We start from the raw sequence: 16,977 nt of genomic DNA on the forward strand, positions 1-16,977 counted from the left end.
GGGATTGGACTTGATCAGTCCGTTCCCAATGGCTAGAGGATAGACAAAGTTTGTGGTTGTAGCAGTCGACTACGTCACAAAATGGGTCGAAGCAGAGGCCCTGGCAACCATCACCACCTAAGCCATCACGAAGTTCTTGTGGAGGTCAATAGTCTGCCGATTCAGTATTCCCCAAAGCTTCATATCAGACAATAGGAGACAACTTGATTGCTCAAACTACTGGGAGTGGTGCATAGAGATGGGGATCAAGGTCAAGTACTCTTTTCTGGGACATCCATAAGCCAACGGTCAGGTTGAGGCAACCAATAAAACTCTATTGTTCACCTTAAAGAAAAGGTTCGGGGCCTATAAATGAGGATAGGTTAAAGAACTTTCAAGAGTATTATGGGCATACAGGACGACCATTAGGACCCCCACTGGAGAGATGCGGTGATTCCCGTGGAGGTAGGGATGCCTACATATCGGGTTTAGCATTTTGACCCAAATGTCAACAACAAAAGATTGAAAGAAGCTTGGATCTCCTAGAAGAAAGATGGGAAGAAGCCACAATGTAGACTATGAGCAATAAAAGGAAAGTAGAGAAGTACTTCAATAAGTGAGTTAGGCCACGCTCCTTCAAAACAAGAGATTTGGTGCTAAAATAAACCAGAGTGACCACCTAGGAAGTTGAGGCATGATGGGAAGGCCTATATGTGGTAACGACAAGCAATAGAACTAGTTCCTACTGCATCAAAGACAATCAAGGCTATGAACCCGCCCATCCGTGGAATGTCAAATACTTGAAGAGGTACTTCACCTAGGAATCATGAATGTTATCCAGGAATGAATCCGTGTACTTGTAAATGTATCTAGTGAACTTATAAATAAAGATGTTTGGATGTTTGCCTCAAACTCTCCATTGTCAAAATTAGAAACCAGCAAAGTCGAGTCTTTAGACTCGCCGTAGGGTCAAAATTGGGCCCAAAGCATCCTGTGCTCTACCTAGACGACCACTCGAATAAATCCCCAGACTTGTTGAGCCTCGTGTCTAGCAAAGTTAAGTCCCTAGACTTGCTGTGGGGTTAAGTCCGAGCCTAGAGCATCCTAAGCTCTACCCAGACGAGCGCTCTGATACAAGTCCTTAGACTTGCTGAGCCTTGTGTTCAACAAAATTGAGTCTCTAGACTTACCATGGGGTTAAGGTCGGTCCCAGAGCATCCCAAACTCTACCCACATGGCCACTCGAATATAAGTTCCTAAACTTGTATAATCTTGTGAGTACCAAAGTTAAGTCCCTAGACTTATCATGGGGTCAAGGTCGAGCCTAGAGCATTTTGAGTTCTACCCAGACGACCACTCGAATACAACTCTCTAGACTTGGCGAGTCTCGTGTCTAGCAAAGTCAAGTCCCTAAACTCACCGTGGGGTTAAGGCTGGGCCCATAGCATTCGAGCTTTACCTAGACGATCACTCGGATATAGTCTCTAGACTTTCCGAGTCTCTTGTTCAGTAAAGTAGAGTTCCTAGACTCACCACAGGATTAAGACTAGGGCCTAAGCATCCTGAGTTCTGCCCACATAGCCACTCGGATACAAGTCTATAGACTTGCCAAGCCTCGTGTTTAGCAAAGTCGAGTCTCTAGAATTGCCATGGGGTCAAGGTCGGGCCCAAAGCATCCCAATCTCTACCTAGACATCCACTCGTATATAAGTCCCTAACTATCTTATAACTACTCTATAATGAATTGAGAATATTTTTATAAAATTAAAATTTATTTTTAATCAATTGGCATATTTGTATTACTTGATTGTAAGATGGGTTGTAAAATAGTTTAGGTTTCTTATGGCTTGAAAATAAAATAACTCTATGTCAAACGAGAAATACTATTCTTAAGTCTGTGTGTAAAGTACACATAATCAAATACTTACATGGCATAATTTGATCCGTACTCTACACACTGACTTAAGAATAGAACAACTAATGTCAAGAAGGTCTTGTACTTCTTCACTAGTTCTTGAAGACCCAAGTGATATGTGTATGATTCAAATCCAACATGGTTCTTGAACATCAAGCAAATGATTAACTTCTTTCCCATTTTTCATCGGCACTTCTTCTTCCTTTAGCATCACTCATCCTTCTTCTACTCAACGTTTGCCTTCAGCCAACATGCACCTCTTTAGTCCGTCCTGTCCTCCCTCCACTTTGTTGCTCTCAATTTTGTTCTGTGTCTTCACATGATTCTCTACTTTTTGTTCTGGCAAATCACTTGCGGATAACATCTATATATAATCTAGAGGCAACCCAATTACTGAACATTTATCTTTGGATGCTTTGATCTTCTGATCATAGTACTAATTAACATCTCTTAGAGCCAAATCCAGTCTCTTTAAAGCCTCATGACACCTTACCCTCTCGTAGCGAGTTGCTTAATACTGACGTTAATTTAATATTCCTAACTTATCATAGGATGCAACGTACTAAAAAATAAATAGTTACACAAGAAATTTTAATGTCATGCTATATTATCCTATACAATGTAAACACTTTAAGAAAATGTTAAATTTACTTTTAAATTTTTTTACAAAAAACATAATTTTCCACGTGTCTGATATTGATAGGTTGGAGATCATAAAATTTGAAATTCAAAATTTAATTTTTTTTTTTAAAAAACTAACATAATGAGTCTTATAAATAAAATTGTAAGTAAAAGTCTAAATACATATAGCACTACTGAACACTTTCTCCGCACAGACTTGTAAATAGGATTTTAAATTTTAAAATTCATCTAGTTATTTTTCTAGTTAAATTGAAGAACGCTTATATCATACATATACAACACTCTTCACAACACTTTTCACAATACATTATGTAAAATGAGAATATTTTTGTAAAGTGGTATTACTTTTATATGATATTTTACAATAATATCCTTCATTTTAAAATATGATTGTAAAATATGCTGTGAAAAATATTGTGTGTTTATTATTTTTCATTAAAGGACTGCTGTAGCTATAAAGAAATTATATAAAAGCAATCCCACAAACTGACGTAGTATCATCTAATCGGTTAAATCTATTTTACAATAAAAAATAATTTACAATATAATGAATCACATAAAATTACATTAATTTATGAAATTACTTTTGTGTAATTCATCTAGATAGTAAATAGTTAGTAAAATAGTAATAATTCTATCATTTTCCATTCATCTATAGCTAAAGTATTTTTCTTTGAGTAATAATACACTACCAACTCATTTATAACTTATAAATTAAATATAATAATAATTTTTTATTATATTTAAACACATCAAATCACAATAAAGTTGGGCTTTGCTACATACAGTCGCCACACGCAGTCGGCGTGCAGTCGGCTGTACGGAATGAATAAAAAAAAATTATAAAATTTTTTTTTTATATTCAAGGGGACCTACATGAATTATAAAAAGTTATAAAAAGAATTTTTTTTTTCATGTAGGTCCCGTATTAATTTTTTTTTACAGCCGACTACACGCCGACTGCATCTCCCGACTGCAAAATGTATTTCTCTTATCATTTTCCTCTTTTTTCATTATATTTTGGGTCTCATGTCTATCAGCTTCACGTGGCTTTGCACGTGTTAATTCCTAGTGTCATGCATGCCGTGGCGGATATTGATTGGTTTATATGCGTGGATGGTACCAGACCCGACGTCACGGAGCGATCTTCTTCTTCCTCTTCCTCGAAGAAGCGATATATATAAAGCTGAGTTTTCTCCTTGTTTGGGGTTTAACATTACAGAGAAAGAAACCCTGAGACTAAATAAATCGATCAATAGAGAACAGGGAAAAAATGAAGATGAAGGTATTGTGGTGGCTGATCCTACTTTCGTACAACCTGTATCACCGTGCGTTTGCCGATCAGATCTTCCCAGGTCATGTAGGTAAACCCCTCTTCTAAATGCCCTTTTAATCTCGTATTTTTACGATTAAATTTAAAGTATGTTTACCAGATGCTATTATGACTTCAACTTGTGCTCGCGAATTTTTTGTTTTTTTTCTTGATTTTTAAATCGATCAGCTTCCAATTCTTTCCTCTCTCTTTCCTCTCTCTCTCTCTCTCTCTCTCTCTTCCCCATTTAATAGAGCCAAGTGGGTTTTTAATTGCTTTGTTAGAAATAAATTTTATGGAATTTGGTTCTTGGAGCTTACGTGGAACTTAACTGATGTTAAATTCTGAAATGCTGGCTGCTTTTGCTTATTCCTGCTTATTAATTACAAGACGATTAGAATCATAAAAGGCTAGCTCGCCAAGGCGTTAGTGAATATGGTGAACTATTTTGAGCAACATATGAACTGGTAATAAACTATTTGGGGACGTCATGGAGTGTTTCAGCTGTAATGAGGCCAATGTAGATACTGGGTGTGCTTTGAATAGGCAGTTACCATCCTAACAGCTGCGAGGGCATACTGATTCATGTGGGGTATATTGGTTATGCATGATATTTGTTTTTTCTGTCCTAAGCGGTTGTGCCTATCAACCAGATTTATTTTCTCTATAGCTGGATATAATCAGAAAGTCTGTTCTTGCATTCATTTTGGTGCTGCAAAGTTATGTTCTTTTCTCCATTATAACTTTTGATCAGCAGGTGGCACATTTGGTCACAGCTTTCGTGAACCGAAGTACAAGATTGAATTCCATCCAGAAGATTCCCCATTTCATCCCGTAAGTAGTTTAGATTCTTTTAAACCTTTTTACCATTTGGCCTAGTAGCCATGCTAATGGGTAATTCTATCAACCTATATGAATGGTATCTCTTGTGGTTTTTTTCAGTCTTCACAGGGTTTGAGACAAGGGGATCCGTTATTCCCTTTTCTTTTTGTCATTGTTATGGAGGCCTTGAGTCGGATGGTGGAGGCTGCTTTGGGGGGGGGGGGGGGGGGGTTTCTTGGTGGCTTCTCGGTGGGAAACAATAGTAATGGTGTTATTTCTATTTCTCACTTATTTTTTGTGATGCTGATGCTTGTCGAATTCAACCTTTAAGAGCTGTTCTGTTGTGTTTTGAAGCTGTCTCGGGCCTCAAGGTGAATTTGGGTAAGTCGGAGTTAGTACCGGTGGGAGAGGTGAGGAATGCTAACTTTGTAGCAGATTTGTTGGGCTGTAAAGTTGCTTCTCTTCTGCTGAAATATGTTGGGCTTCCCTTGGGGGCGTGCTTTAAAGCAAGGAGGATTTGGGATGGGGTTATAGAGAAGGTAGAGAAAATATTGTCGGGTTGTAAGTGGCTTTATTTATCAAAAGGGGGGCGGTTAACCCTTATCAAAAGCACCCTTTCCAATCTTTCCACATATTATCTTTCTTTATTTCCATTACCGGTGGGAGTGGCTAATCGGATTGAAAAATCGTTTATAGTTTTTTTGTGGGGGTAATTTGGGGGAGGAGAATAAATTTCATCTTGTGAATTGGCAAAGGGTGATTTTCCTGATAGTGAATGGTGGCTTGGGGGTGCAAGATTTGAATATTTTAATAAGCCATTATTAGGAAAGTGGTTGTAGAGGTATCAAATGGAAGGAGATTCTTTGTGGAGAGAGGTGATTGATCGGAAATATGGGTTTGAGTGGGGGAGATGGTGTTCTAAGGAGGGTAGGGGGTCTTATGGTGTTTGTCTTTGGAAATATATTAGAGAGGGGTGGAACATTTTTGAAAAACATATTAAGTTTGAGGTTGGAGTCAGTGACAGAATCCGGTTTTGGTTTGATGATTGGTGTTGTGAGAGACCTCTTAATGCTGTTTTTCTGGTAGTTTTGAGCTTGGTTGGAAACCAGCAGGTTGCTGTTTCAGAGGTGCTGTGTCGTGCTGATGGGGTTGTACATCGGAATGTTATTCTCACTAGAAATGCCCAGGATTGGGAACTTGATGAGATTGCAGGTTTTTTTAGCTTTTTGCATTCAGTAAAGCTAGGTGCAAATGGGAGAGATTGTATGCTGTGGAAACACTCAGGGAGCAATAAGTTTTCTGTTAATTCATTTTACAAGGTGTTGACTGCCCAACAGCATATTTCTTTTCCCTGGAAGAGCATTTGGAAGGTTTGTGTGCCGTCTAAAGTTGCTTTTTTTTCATGGACAGCTGCACTTGGGAAGATTTTGACGATTGATAATCTAAGGAAGTGTGTTATGATTGTTATGGAGTGGTGCTTCATGTGTAAGAAGAATGGAGAATCGATTGATAATCTTTTTCTATGTTGTGAGGTGGCTAGGGAGTTTTTGGGTGGTATTCTTTGTAGAGCTGGGCTGAGTTGGGTTATGCCTAAGAGGGTGGTGGAGGTTTTAGCATGCTGGAACAGACATCACAATAGCTCTCAACTGGATGAGGCGTGGAGGATGATACCTTTGTGCTTAATGTGGTGTTTATGGACTGAAAGGAATGACAGATGTTTTAACAACAGGAAAAGAGCAGTGGGGGATATCTGGAATTTCTTTGTGTCTTCACTTTTTCAGTGGTTTTCTGCTATTGTATTAAAGGGAGAATGTTCGTTGAGTTTTTGTTTTCTTTTCAGCTTTCTAGAATGTAATTTGGTATCTCATCTTGTATACTTCCTATGAACATGGGCTCCTCCTAGTTTCATTTGTTTCAATAAAGTTTCTTACTTATCAAAAAAAAAATTCATTGTCATTAAAAAGTTGATGACATCAGTTGACCTGTCTCCATGATGGATTTAATTGGTATGTATTGCTATTATCAGTTCACCTGTACCCATTTCCTTGCTATCAGCTTTTTTCATAGACAGGAAAGCAGGTGGCTTAGTTCCCTTTGTGCAAGGGTAGGGTTTAAGTAGCAAGCAATAGTTACAGTTTTAGGTGCTTAATCTAATTGTGAAGGTGTTGGGGTGCTTCCCTCTATGCAACTATTAGCTGCCTGGCTTTTACTAGTAATAGTGGTTATGCTGAATTCCTTTCTATAGGACTATGAACCTTGCATAGGGCCTTAAGAGTTACCAGATGCCCTTGGGATTTAATTTTGTTTTTGATAAATTCTAATCCGTATTTGCTTTCATTCTCAGGTTTGTGTGGATGAACTATGTTGTTTTTATGTTAACGGCAGAAGAGAGTGTATAGACTATGAGAGTAATATGATCTAATAGTTGGGCCCGTTTACATGGCAGGATGATGATCAGGAGTCTGTGGTTATGCCAAATAAAAATGGGGAGAGTTTTATATGTTTTTTGCCTAAGCTGGAGAAAGCCAAGAGTGGAAAGCCTGTTACTCAGCTCAATACAAGCAGCATGATTATGGAAACTGAGAAGCGGATAAAACTGAAGACGCCAGATGAACTGCTTGAAATATTGAAGGACCGATGTTTTATCCGAGTTACGATCTGAGACCCAAACAGTTTCGTTATTCAGTCCCCTGGTTGAACAATGCTTAATATTTTCTAAAGATTACTAAAAAGTAAAAATTTCTTGTATGTGCTGCAAGAAGCGGCCGCACTTGTTTCTGCAAAGTATGCTTCTTTTAAAAGATTTTGCATCCACCTTAATTATCCTCTCACATTAACAAATCCTTCATGCAGCAAGAAGGTTGGTGGTCATATGAATTTTGCTATCAGAAGAAGTTGCGTCAAGTTCATTCGGAGGATGATAAGGTATTGTCTAAGTGGCCTTTCCTCTTTTCCTACATGCAACTATTTGTTATTTGCTTTTATTACTGATGTTTTCGCAAACATATTATCGATAATAGCATGACGTACGGGTGGATCAAGTAAGCAAGCATGTTGATGAAACTTTTGTTGGTGGGTTTTGTGTTTTGACTAGTTTTGATGGATCCACACCATGAATTAATTACTAAAACTTGCAAATAGATTGGATAAATATGTGCCAATATTTTGTTATGATTACCATCCTTGTAGTGATCATGGTTGTAACAGCAATATCATTATGGCCAGTGGAGTGGTAGCAATAGCAGCAGTGGCTGTAAATATTTCATTCTTTTGTGTGAATACCCTTACTGGAGTTGATTGTGTATTAAAAGACCCAAACAATTTTAGAACCATGTAGTCATCAGATAAATCTTGGTACTGTTACAGGTGGTTCAGGAGTTCGTGTTAGGTGAATACAATGCAGAGGCCACAGCTGCTTTCAACCAGAATATCTCTGAAATTTCTACACTGAAAGATCCCCGCTCCAAAGATGCATCCCAAAGGTATGATTTCATTTATTTGGGAGATGATTAGGTTACGTTATGTTGAAGGAAAAATTTGTTTTTAGTTAGGAAAGGACTTTGGTAGAGGAAATAAAATAGGGACTAGAAATTATATAATTATCATATTGAATGGTTCGTGTAGGTATCATGCTCATCAGTATACAAATGGAACCATGTGTGACCTTACTAATCAGCCACGAGAGACTGAGGTATGAAGTAATTCAAGATCAGTGATTTTTCTGCTCCCATGTCTCTGGTCAAATTTTTGTTTCCATTCACAGGTGAGGTTTGTATGCTCGGAATCTAGGGCAATGATTAGTTCTCTTACAGAGCTATCCACTTGCAAGTATGCACTTACAGTTCAATGCCCAACGCTTTGCAAGCACCCGTAAGTCTCTCTCTCTCTCTGATGGTAGTGCCAAAACATGCCTGTTATGCTGTGTCTATATATCTTTTATGTTAATGCATTGGACACTTGGTCTGACCACCTTTGACCTAGCAGGTTGTTTCAAGAAGAGAGACCAGTGTGGCACACCATTAACTGTAATGTGCTTCCTAAAGATTTCAAGGAAACAAAAGTGGAGGAAGAATCCAAAGAAAAGCCGATCCTTATGGTCACAGAAAATGACGGTCCATCAATTCATGATCCAAAAGAGTGACATGTACTGACACGTAGAGGGTTTTGTCAATACGTATGATACCAGTCAAAAGAATGATTCATGCTTTCTATGGCATGTCAATGCAACATAGAGATGATCCTTCATTATTTTTGGATATTTTGTTGTTTTTTTTTTACCTGAAAGAAGATAGATACATAATCAATCGCCCCCAACTTTCTTGTTCAATTTCACCATCCTTGTTGACAGTCTTCCGAGAAGATTCTCCCCTCTTAAGGATTCCCGATAATTTGAACTCCAATTCAAAGTTTTATCCATTTCCAACATGTTGGTGAAATGGATTAGTGGACAGCGGGTCCGAGAGCTCAAATGATGAAACACAAAATCACCCCCCGACTTAAAAATAAAATAAAATAACCAACATGATGTAGAAATTCTTAAATGATGAAACTTGAATTGGGATAAGTATTCAGGCTATTACTTTGCTGTTGCTGGTAATGGTGAACTCTTAAGACATATCATTGATTTAAAGCAGGCTCATTTCACAACCGATACAGCCAGATGTCAATTTTGGACTAGTTTAAGCTTTCTAACTTGTAGTGTAGTGGCTTCATCTTTAAAATTCCTGATTCTTCCTATGTTGTTTCTAGCCCTGAGACGCCCGGTACATATGATCCTGTCGGGATGAAACACAAAATCACCCCCTACTTAAAAAGAAATAAAAAAAAAATACATGGCATACGCATAAAATATGAAGCATTGTGACTGAAAAGCAAGTCATATTTTCTATCACAATTAGAGGTGTAATGTTGGTGGAACTCTATTATGAACTGCCCATGACTAAACTCTTAAGACACCTCTTTATCAGTGAAGCAGATTCGACATGTACCATCTATTTACATATATACTAGTACGCAAGTATTGCCTAAGTTGTCTTCTCATTGTCGCGATGCCTCCATGCTATTACCAGCTGACTCCAGCAGAGCCAAGTACTCATTTATGGCTTCGCCTTCATTTGTAACTTCAATGTCATAGTCTGTTAAAGCGTCTCCTTTCGCCAGTTCTCCAGCCAGTGCATCTTCCATCTCTGCATCCCTCTCTTCTGCTTCACTAGCAGTTGATGGTCCTCCAACATCATTACTGCTGCCAGAAGCATCAGGAAGTATTGGTGCGCAAGAATTGGCACTGTTATCAGCACCAACTGTGGGGTTTGAATCGGATTGTGAGAGAAGTTGATGCATAGCTTGCTCGATAGTAGCACCAGCCTGAAGAGCGGCAACCACTGCACACAAGTGATGACATCAGAACCTTGCTACTTACCCTAAAGGAAATCAGGTGAAGTTATTGAAATTCTACTCATGTTTCTCCCAGACATCTTACCACCCTAGTTCTCATCAAAATGCTAAAGGAAAACAATGGATTTTGGTGGAAATTTCAATGAGTTTTCTAGTCATTTGGTTTCCTCATGAATACTAATTTCGGGGATTGAAACCAATAATTGTATGCTACTATCATGTAGAGTATGAAGCGCCAGAGAAAGGATTTGATGAAGGCTATTCAGTGACTTCAGTTTCCAAAGAAACGGGTCTTCTTGAAACTAGAGCAGTTAGGGAAATAAACCAAAAAATAACTACTCTTAAGTTAGTATATGTTGCGATGCAATAAGTTACCTCTTGATCTTTCAAAGCCCATACGTACAAGCTGTTCAATGGCAGTTTCTGATGCTTGCTGTTTTCTTTTTCTTTTCCTTGATTCAATATCAACCTGTAGACAAAGAAAGAAAATACTGATAGGGTGAGTTAAAATGAAAAACTAAACTTATTGCAAGGGAAAAGCAAGGTGACCTGTATGGCCGAATTTGCTTCTGGATTTGTCAAATTATCCAACGCCTTCTCAAAGTCATTCTCATTTCTTCGAAGTGCTTCAGCAGCAAGCTCCTTCTCAAACCTGCCAAATAAAGCAATTCTTTGCATAACTAGTGATAACAGATGTGATAATAAATGTATTCGTACCATGCACATGCTTATGGATAGTAGGCATCAAACTGAAGCTTCAGTTTAATATTTAAAGTCCACTCAAAGTAAAAAAAATAGCTACAAATTATTAAAATGTAACAATATTTAAAGACAATAGATCAGATACATTGATAGCGTGAAAAAGAAAGTAGATCAGATCCTAAACCCTAAAAATTTTATTGGTTGGCATACTTACCCAACAGAGACCAATTCATTCAGTTTATTAAGATCCACAGCTTTCTTTGAGGGTGTCATTCCATACCTTTTTTGCTCCCTACAAAATTTTTTGTACTAATGAGCATTACTAACAGGTAAATGCCGAATACATCAGAATTACATCGATCAAGTCACACCCACATTATTTCAGTTCTTCGCCTAATATCCTCCTCTCTTTTCTGTGCTCTTTTTGCCTTCTCCTCAACAAGAAAATCAACAGCGTTCCCAACATCTTGATTGCTCATTCGCAGTGCCCTCTTTGCATCACGCTCTTTAAATCCCATGCTCATAACAAGTGATAAGGCTTCATCTGGTACCTGCAGCTGAAATCAACAGCAGGAGATTAGTACTAAGAAGGAGAAACACGTAGAGATGGTACATTACTCAGATTGTTAGAAAACAAGGTTGAGAGATTAATTTTTAGAGGAAGGGGAGCAGAGCAGTAAGAAAATAACCAATTTTTGCCATAAAAAATTGAGTAATACAAAAATGGAAGTTGCAGATGTAGGGCATAGTTCAAAATGATATATTCAAATACATTAGTGAGATAAAGGAGCCAGAACCCAGAAAAGCAGAGCAAACTGTTGGGCACTCACTCTCTTCCCCCTCCCCGCCGCCGGGCCCCCGGGGGGGGGGGGGGGGGGGTGTGGCAAAACTCTCTTCCTTTTGTTCTAAGATGTGTTAGGTATCAACTAACCTGGAAGTATTTTGCATGCGCTGAGGTCAATGCCTTCCTTGATCTATCAAACTCACCATTATGATATGCCACCACCCCTTCCAGCAGCTCCAGTCTCAAATGTCTATATACAGAAATTCAAAATAAATTAGCTTCACACCGAATATCCAAGAATTTTCCTGCCACTTGTTTTATTTTTTTTTAATTGGCACCAGGTGTCCGAGAACAGTGTCCTAACTAATCCTGGGGGTGCACAAGCTCTTAGCAAAGAGTTTCTCACAAAGTGCACCCTGAGTAATTTAAGGAGAAAATCCCCTAGTCAGATGGCCTGGAGATTATTTGCACCCAAGAGGATTTGAACCTTAGACTTTGGAGGGAGCATACCACCAAGACCAAGGCCTTTACCACTTGAGCCAACCCCTAGGGGTTACCACTGGTGAAGAACATACGGACTAAAAGTATACATTTGAAAACTCACATTGCAAGCTCGGGATGGCAACCTGCTTGGAGGAGTCTGACACGGGAGTAGTCTTTCCCATGAGCACGTTCAATTCCTTCCCTAGCCTTTTCCAGGCGTGCTCCTGCCACCGCGAGCCATCTGATATCTCGGAGCATGAAATAACACCAGACCATGTCTATTTGCAGTATTGGGACATTGTCAATCAACTGAAAGCAAACAAGATATCACTAAAAAGCAGAGGATAGTCTATTACCAAAAAGAAACTAAATGTTTTTTTTTTTTTTTAAAGTAAAAAGAAACTAAATGTTTGAATGTCAACAGGGTGAAATCGCCAAAGTTACCTTTATCAAATCCAAAATTCACCATGCCATGGTTTACTTAGGTAGCTTTATTTTTATTTTTTTTCAAACTCCCAGAAGCACAAAGTAATTTAGGTAACGTTCAATCAAATTCTAGAAGCAAAATCTCTAATGGTCACTAGAAATTTTGAAATGCACATTCCACATGCAGCTCAGCCAAATGGTGTCCCCTTATAGGAAGTAACTCAAAGCAAATTTCAGCTATTTCAATCAAATGAAAACAGATGACCTTGAAACATGACATGGCTCTCAAAGTGAATGGTCATCAATAATTTAATACTATCGCCGGAGGAATTATATACGCAGATGAAAGAATGCTCACTCACCTCGATGACCTTCGGATTGCAAAGAGAGAAAGCCTCCTGGAAGAAAGCAGTTAACCCAATCAGGATTAATCACAGGAAATATTTTACTGTACATTACAGCAAACAACTTCTCATGTTAAGAAGAAAAAGTGGCTAATATAAGATAAAAAAACTATTCATCGATGCAAGATTAAAACAACAAATAAATAAAAAGACAGAGCAATGGACAGAGAGAGGGTTCGTAACCAAAGACAAAGCAGGGTTATCGATTAGAATCATATTAGAGAAACTCTATGATTACTGAATAAAAAACAATTGATCAGGACAATAGCATTGGTTCAAACTTTTGAGTTACTCATATTTCCCATGGTTCTTAGAAAGAACTTTTTTCCTTTTCTTTTTTTTTTGGGGGGGGGAGGGGAAGAGGTAACTATGGCCTAATTTCACAATCCCAAAATTACAATCATGAAAACATATGGGGTTGAATTAATTATTCCAAAAAAACCTTACAATATCAAAAAATCAACTACGTAACCAATTTAAATGTATTAATCACTTGCAAAAACTGGACTCCCACTGACCTCTCCCATGGTGAGCACTTCTAATGCATCTTTGTAGTTCTCACTCCTAATTAGTTGCTTTCCATTTGCATGAAGCATCAGTCCCATCATTACTGCCCTTTAGCATGAAAGTTCATTCAAATCTTCAGCATTGAGAAAGGGATCATAGATCCTTAAATCCCTCAATAAAAGAATTCCATGCTCACATCTAACAGCACTTTCAAAATAGTATGCTCAAAACTTAACTATTTACCATACCGCTGATCAGTTTCAGATCCCAACTGTACAATCTGTCCACTTTGATCTTCAACCTCTATGTTAAAGTCTTCAACTGGTAGTGAACCATCTGCATGCCTTTTGGCCAGTGCCGTGGCAGCTGCCCTGTTGTGATAGACATTTGATCAAGTTAGAAAGAACAGACTCATGGGCACATCATTACAATGAAAGCAAAAAAGTAATCCTTTCCCAAGGCAATCAACATAACCCAAAGCAACAACCAAACTATGCATGCCTACCAAGAATACTGAAAAGACAAAATGTCATTATCATGTTATCATGTGGAATATAATGCAGGTCTATTAAATGAATAGTGATTGCATTAAGAGGTAAACGCAACTAAGATAAATAGTTAACCGCATTAAAAAAATCTCATCTGCAGCTACAGAGCCAAATGACATTGTAGGTGAGATAATTAATTTCATTTTCTGTAGGGATTGCTTCATAAACTTCTCCCAATTACATGTACCTATCAAGTGCCTGCACAAACTAGAAAAACCAAAACGGATACAACTAGATTCTGATGTATGGGTTGTCAACTCATGATCAAGAAGAAGAGGAGATAAAAGAGTGCAAAAGAAAGTCTTTATAAAAATCCAGCGTATTTAAGTTACAAAGGGAACAATCAATAACTTCCATGGCCCCTTTGCCCCTTAGCCCCTTATCTATACTAATCTCAATCATCACTGGCCAAGCAATAAAATAATAGAATAGAAGTCAATTGGAAAACATAGTATACTATGTAATAATAACTCCTAACAAGCTACTGAACATAGTATACTCTTTTTGGGCTTTTCATGCATGCCTTCACCGAGTTGGGTATGCAGACAACAGACAAACAACCACTCCCTCACCCCTTCACTTGGATAGAAAGCTTCATTTATGGAAAATGATAAAAACAGCTGGGACCATGCCAAATTTGGCATGCCAGAGAGAGATATAAATTGGGCACTAGAATAACCAATTAACCAGCTCCTCTGATTTTCCAAAGCGACTATATTGGAGGGCATATATCAAATCCTAGAGAAGTATTTCCAATTATTGCTTTCACAATTACTGGATTCGTGTGGAAGATACTATTGCATTAGGGTTAATTCAACACAGACTTGAGACGATAGTACTCTTGTGATGATTACATCACAGATTTCTATCGAGTTGGACAACAGCCTATCTATTCACTTTGGGTAATGCTTGGGAAATCGTATATAATAGGAGCATTCCATCTTAAATGAATGATGGCATGAGATGTAACGACAAATTTCGTATATTTCATGGCAGCACCAAACTGGGGCTGAAAAATGATCTCATTATACAAGAAATAAAATAGTATAAATGAAAATCTTGACTCAGCTGAGCACAATAAGAATTAGACCTGATAGTGGTATGGTTTTTACAGTTTGAACCAAAATAACATTAAATGGAATAGCCAAAAATAAAAAAGAAAAAACTCAGAAATTACATTCAGAAAAAAACCGTATTAAAGCTATGCACTATAACTCAACTTTCTTATCAAATTGCATTTGCAATTATATTTTTAACATCAAATACATTACTTATCAAAATCCCTGAGATCCATCATACCAACGAACTGCATTACAGAGAAAGGGAGAGAGAATATGAGTTATCCAACTGCATTACAGAGAAAGGACATCGAAAATATCCTTCCAAAATCAATTAACAAACCCAGGATCAAAACAGAAAAATTAACAAACCCACGATCCAAAGACACAAACTTAAAGAAGCACAAAGACTCAACAATATACATTGCTTATGAGCAACAACGAACCTCTCATCAAAATTAGTAATAGGAATAATCAAAAGCCAACCTGCTTTCATTTCTTCGCAAGTAAAACAACAAAAAAACAAATCTAAAAGAGGGAAAGCATGCATAAAGACTTGCAAGACTCACTTGACTCTGCTGAGTCTCCGAGAACGCTCCTCCTCGGCCAGCAACCCCTCCTCCAAGGACTTTCCCTCCTCGACGCTGCCCCGACTGGCGAGAATCCTAGCGTTGTTTTTGACGCCCAGTTGGGCCAGCTTCTCAGTGCCATCGCCATCTCTCAAGACCTTTCCTGCGCAAATCAAATTGATCGACTCAGGGCCGCAGTTTGACCGCTTCGCCACCTCTATCCTCAACATGGGTACGGTCCATTCGTCCAATACCACGTCTATCACACCAGCCCATGTCCCTCCTATCTTCAGCTTTGCCATTGAGAAAAAAGATACAGATCATAAGTTACGCTCCGATTGACTTTAAACTAATGAATTTGCTTTACAGGTCGAGCAAACAAAGAGACGAGGAGATTTGCTTGGGGAGTAAGAAAGAGTTGGGTTTTCGATTGGGTTGGAATGACTTTGCTTTACACGTCGTCTGAGTCGTCAGCACAGCATTCGTTTCCTCAAAGCTACAACGAGAATATGCTTTGTTTTAACTTTTAATTTTTTTTTTTTTTTTTTTTTTAAAGAACAAATAAATAGGTGAATTTTTGTAAGATAAATGTTTTAGATCTCACGAAAATAAATAACTAATTTTATGTAAGTTATTTTTATTCAAAATAGATCTAATGTATGTTTGTTTTATGAATTTTCTTTGTGATTGAAGCATTATATGGTATTAAATTATTTGAGATTATTTATTATATTTAATTTATGGACAGATCATTTGATACTATGTCATAAGATGTTGAGAGAACGATAATAAAATAAATGATAAATAAAATTTTTATTTAATATAATATATATTTAGTTTTAACTTTCTTTTGCTAATTGCCGTGTTAGTTATCAGGACTTTGAATGATGATCAAGGTAATCTATAATCCTAGTAGGATTTTAGTTGTTATAGATTTTCCCAAGCATGATTATTCTTTATCAAGTTTACAACCTCCTCTCCATTTTTTCCTTTTTTTTTCTTCTTTTAAGATAATTGGATCAAATTAAACATATATTATAAAAATAATAATCAAATTTGTTACAAACGAATATAAAGGGGATCTTAATTGCTTTAGAAATTCAAGACCTGGGATGTTAGTGGTGGGTGGTATGCTTCTAAATTGAAAATTGGTGGCTGTGTATTGGGCTATGAATGTGCATATCAATTTTGGAATCAATTTCTTTTTTTGGTACATTCCAATGCATTGAGGTTTGGAGAAGGCGCATAATATGCTTACAATAAATTGAATTAGTCAAGCTTGTGTCAAATGGGAATTCATGATGGCCATAGTCACCACAAATGAGTCACTTTCTAGGAAATTTTTGCCAAACTTCCTTTCCAGTGTCTTTGGGTCTGTAAACGAGCCATGCTTATTGTTTCTCCATCTCAAAACTTTTTTAACTCTAGCGAA

General features: G+C 37.6%; 2 protein-coding genes across 6 annotated transcripts; one reads left to right on the forward strand and one right to left on the reverse strand.

Moving 5' to 3' along the window:
* The first annotated feature begins 3,643 nt into the window (after positions 1 to 3,643).
* Positions 3,644 to 8,997, forward strand: LOC122308443 (protein OS-9 homolog). Of its 5 annotated transcripts, none has more exons than XM_043121771.1 (8): positions 3,644 to 3,900; positions 4,603 to 4,682; positions 7,117 to 7,320; positions 7,524 to 7,595; positions 8,037 to 8,152; positions 8,295 to 8,361; positions 8,434 to 8,540; positions 8,655 to 8,997. In XM_043121771.1, the coding sequence occupies exons 1-8, from the start codon at positions 3,810 to 3,812 to the stop codon at positions 8,809 to 8,811; spliced, it is 894 nt and encodes a 297-aa protein (XP_042977705.1). In that variant the 5' UTR covers positions 3,644 to 3,809; the 3' UTR covers positions 8,812 to 8,997. The 5 variants fall into 5 exon arrangements, with proteins under 5 accessions (XP_042977705.1, XP_042977706.1, XP_042977704.1 ...); XM_043121772.1 differs by having other exon boundaries at positions 3,650 to 3,900; positions 4,606 to 4,682; XM_043121770.1 differs by lacking the exons at positions 7,524 to 7,595; positions 8,037 to 8,152; positions 8,295 to 8,361; positions 8,434 to 8,540; positions 8,655 to 8,997 and adding an exon at positions 4,791 to 4,938 and having other exon boundaries at positions 3,834 to 3,900; positions 4,606 to 4,682; positions 5,025 to 7,143.
* Positions 8,998 to 9,508: 511 nt separating this feature from the next.
* Positions 9,509 to 16,032, reverse strand: LOC122308442 (NEDD8 ultimate buster 1-like). The gene is made up of 11 exons (XM_043121767.1): positions 15,546 to 16,032; positions 13,619 to 13,741; positions 13,382 to 13,478; positions 12,822 to 12,857; positions 12,155 to 12,342; positions 11,698 to 11,800; positions 11,142 to 11,323; positions 10,981 to 11,058; positions 10,614 to 10,716; positions 10,440 to 10,533; positions 9,509 to 10,051 (listed from the first exon to the last, which is right to left on the reverse strand). The coding sequence occupies exons 1-11, from the start codon at positions 15,845 to 15,847 to the stop codon at positions 9,708 to 9,710; spliced, it is 1,650 nt and encodes a 549-aa protein (XP_042977701.1). The 5' UTR covers positions 15,848 to 16,032; the 3' UTR covers positions 9,509 to 9,707.
* Positions 16,033 to 16,977: the final 945 nt, after the last annotated feature.

This window comes from Carya illinoinensis, chromosome 4 (assembly GCF_018687715.1).
Source record: "Carya illinoinensis cultivar Pawnee chromosome 4, C.illinoinensisPawnee_v1, whole genome shotgun sequence".
NCBI classification, from domain to species: Eukaryota; Viridiplantae; Streptophyta; class Magnoliopsida; order Fagales; family Juglandaceae; genus Carya; species Carya illinoinensis.

Coding starts and splice junctions, on each gene's coding strand:
- LOC122308443 (XM_043121768.1), top strand. CDS start 5,519: ATGGAAGGAGATTCTTTGTGGAGAGAGGTGATTGATCGGAAATATGGG.
- LOC122308442 (XM_043121767.1), bottom strand. CDS start 15,847: ATGGCAAAGCTGAAGATAGGAGGGACATGGGCTGGTGTGATAGACGTG. Junction 13,742..15,545: donor CGGAGACTCAGCAGAGTCAA/GTGAGTCTTGCA, acceptor CTATCACAACAG/GGCAGCTGCCACGGCACTGG. Junction 11,324..11,697: donor CGCATGCAAAATACTTCCAG/GTTAGTTGATAC, acceptor TGTTGATTTCAG/CTGCAGGTACCAGATGAAGC.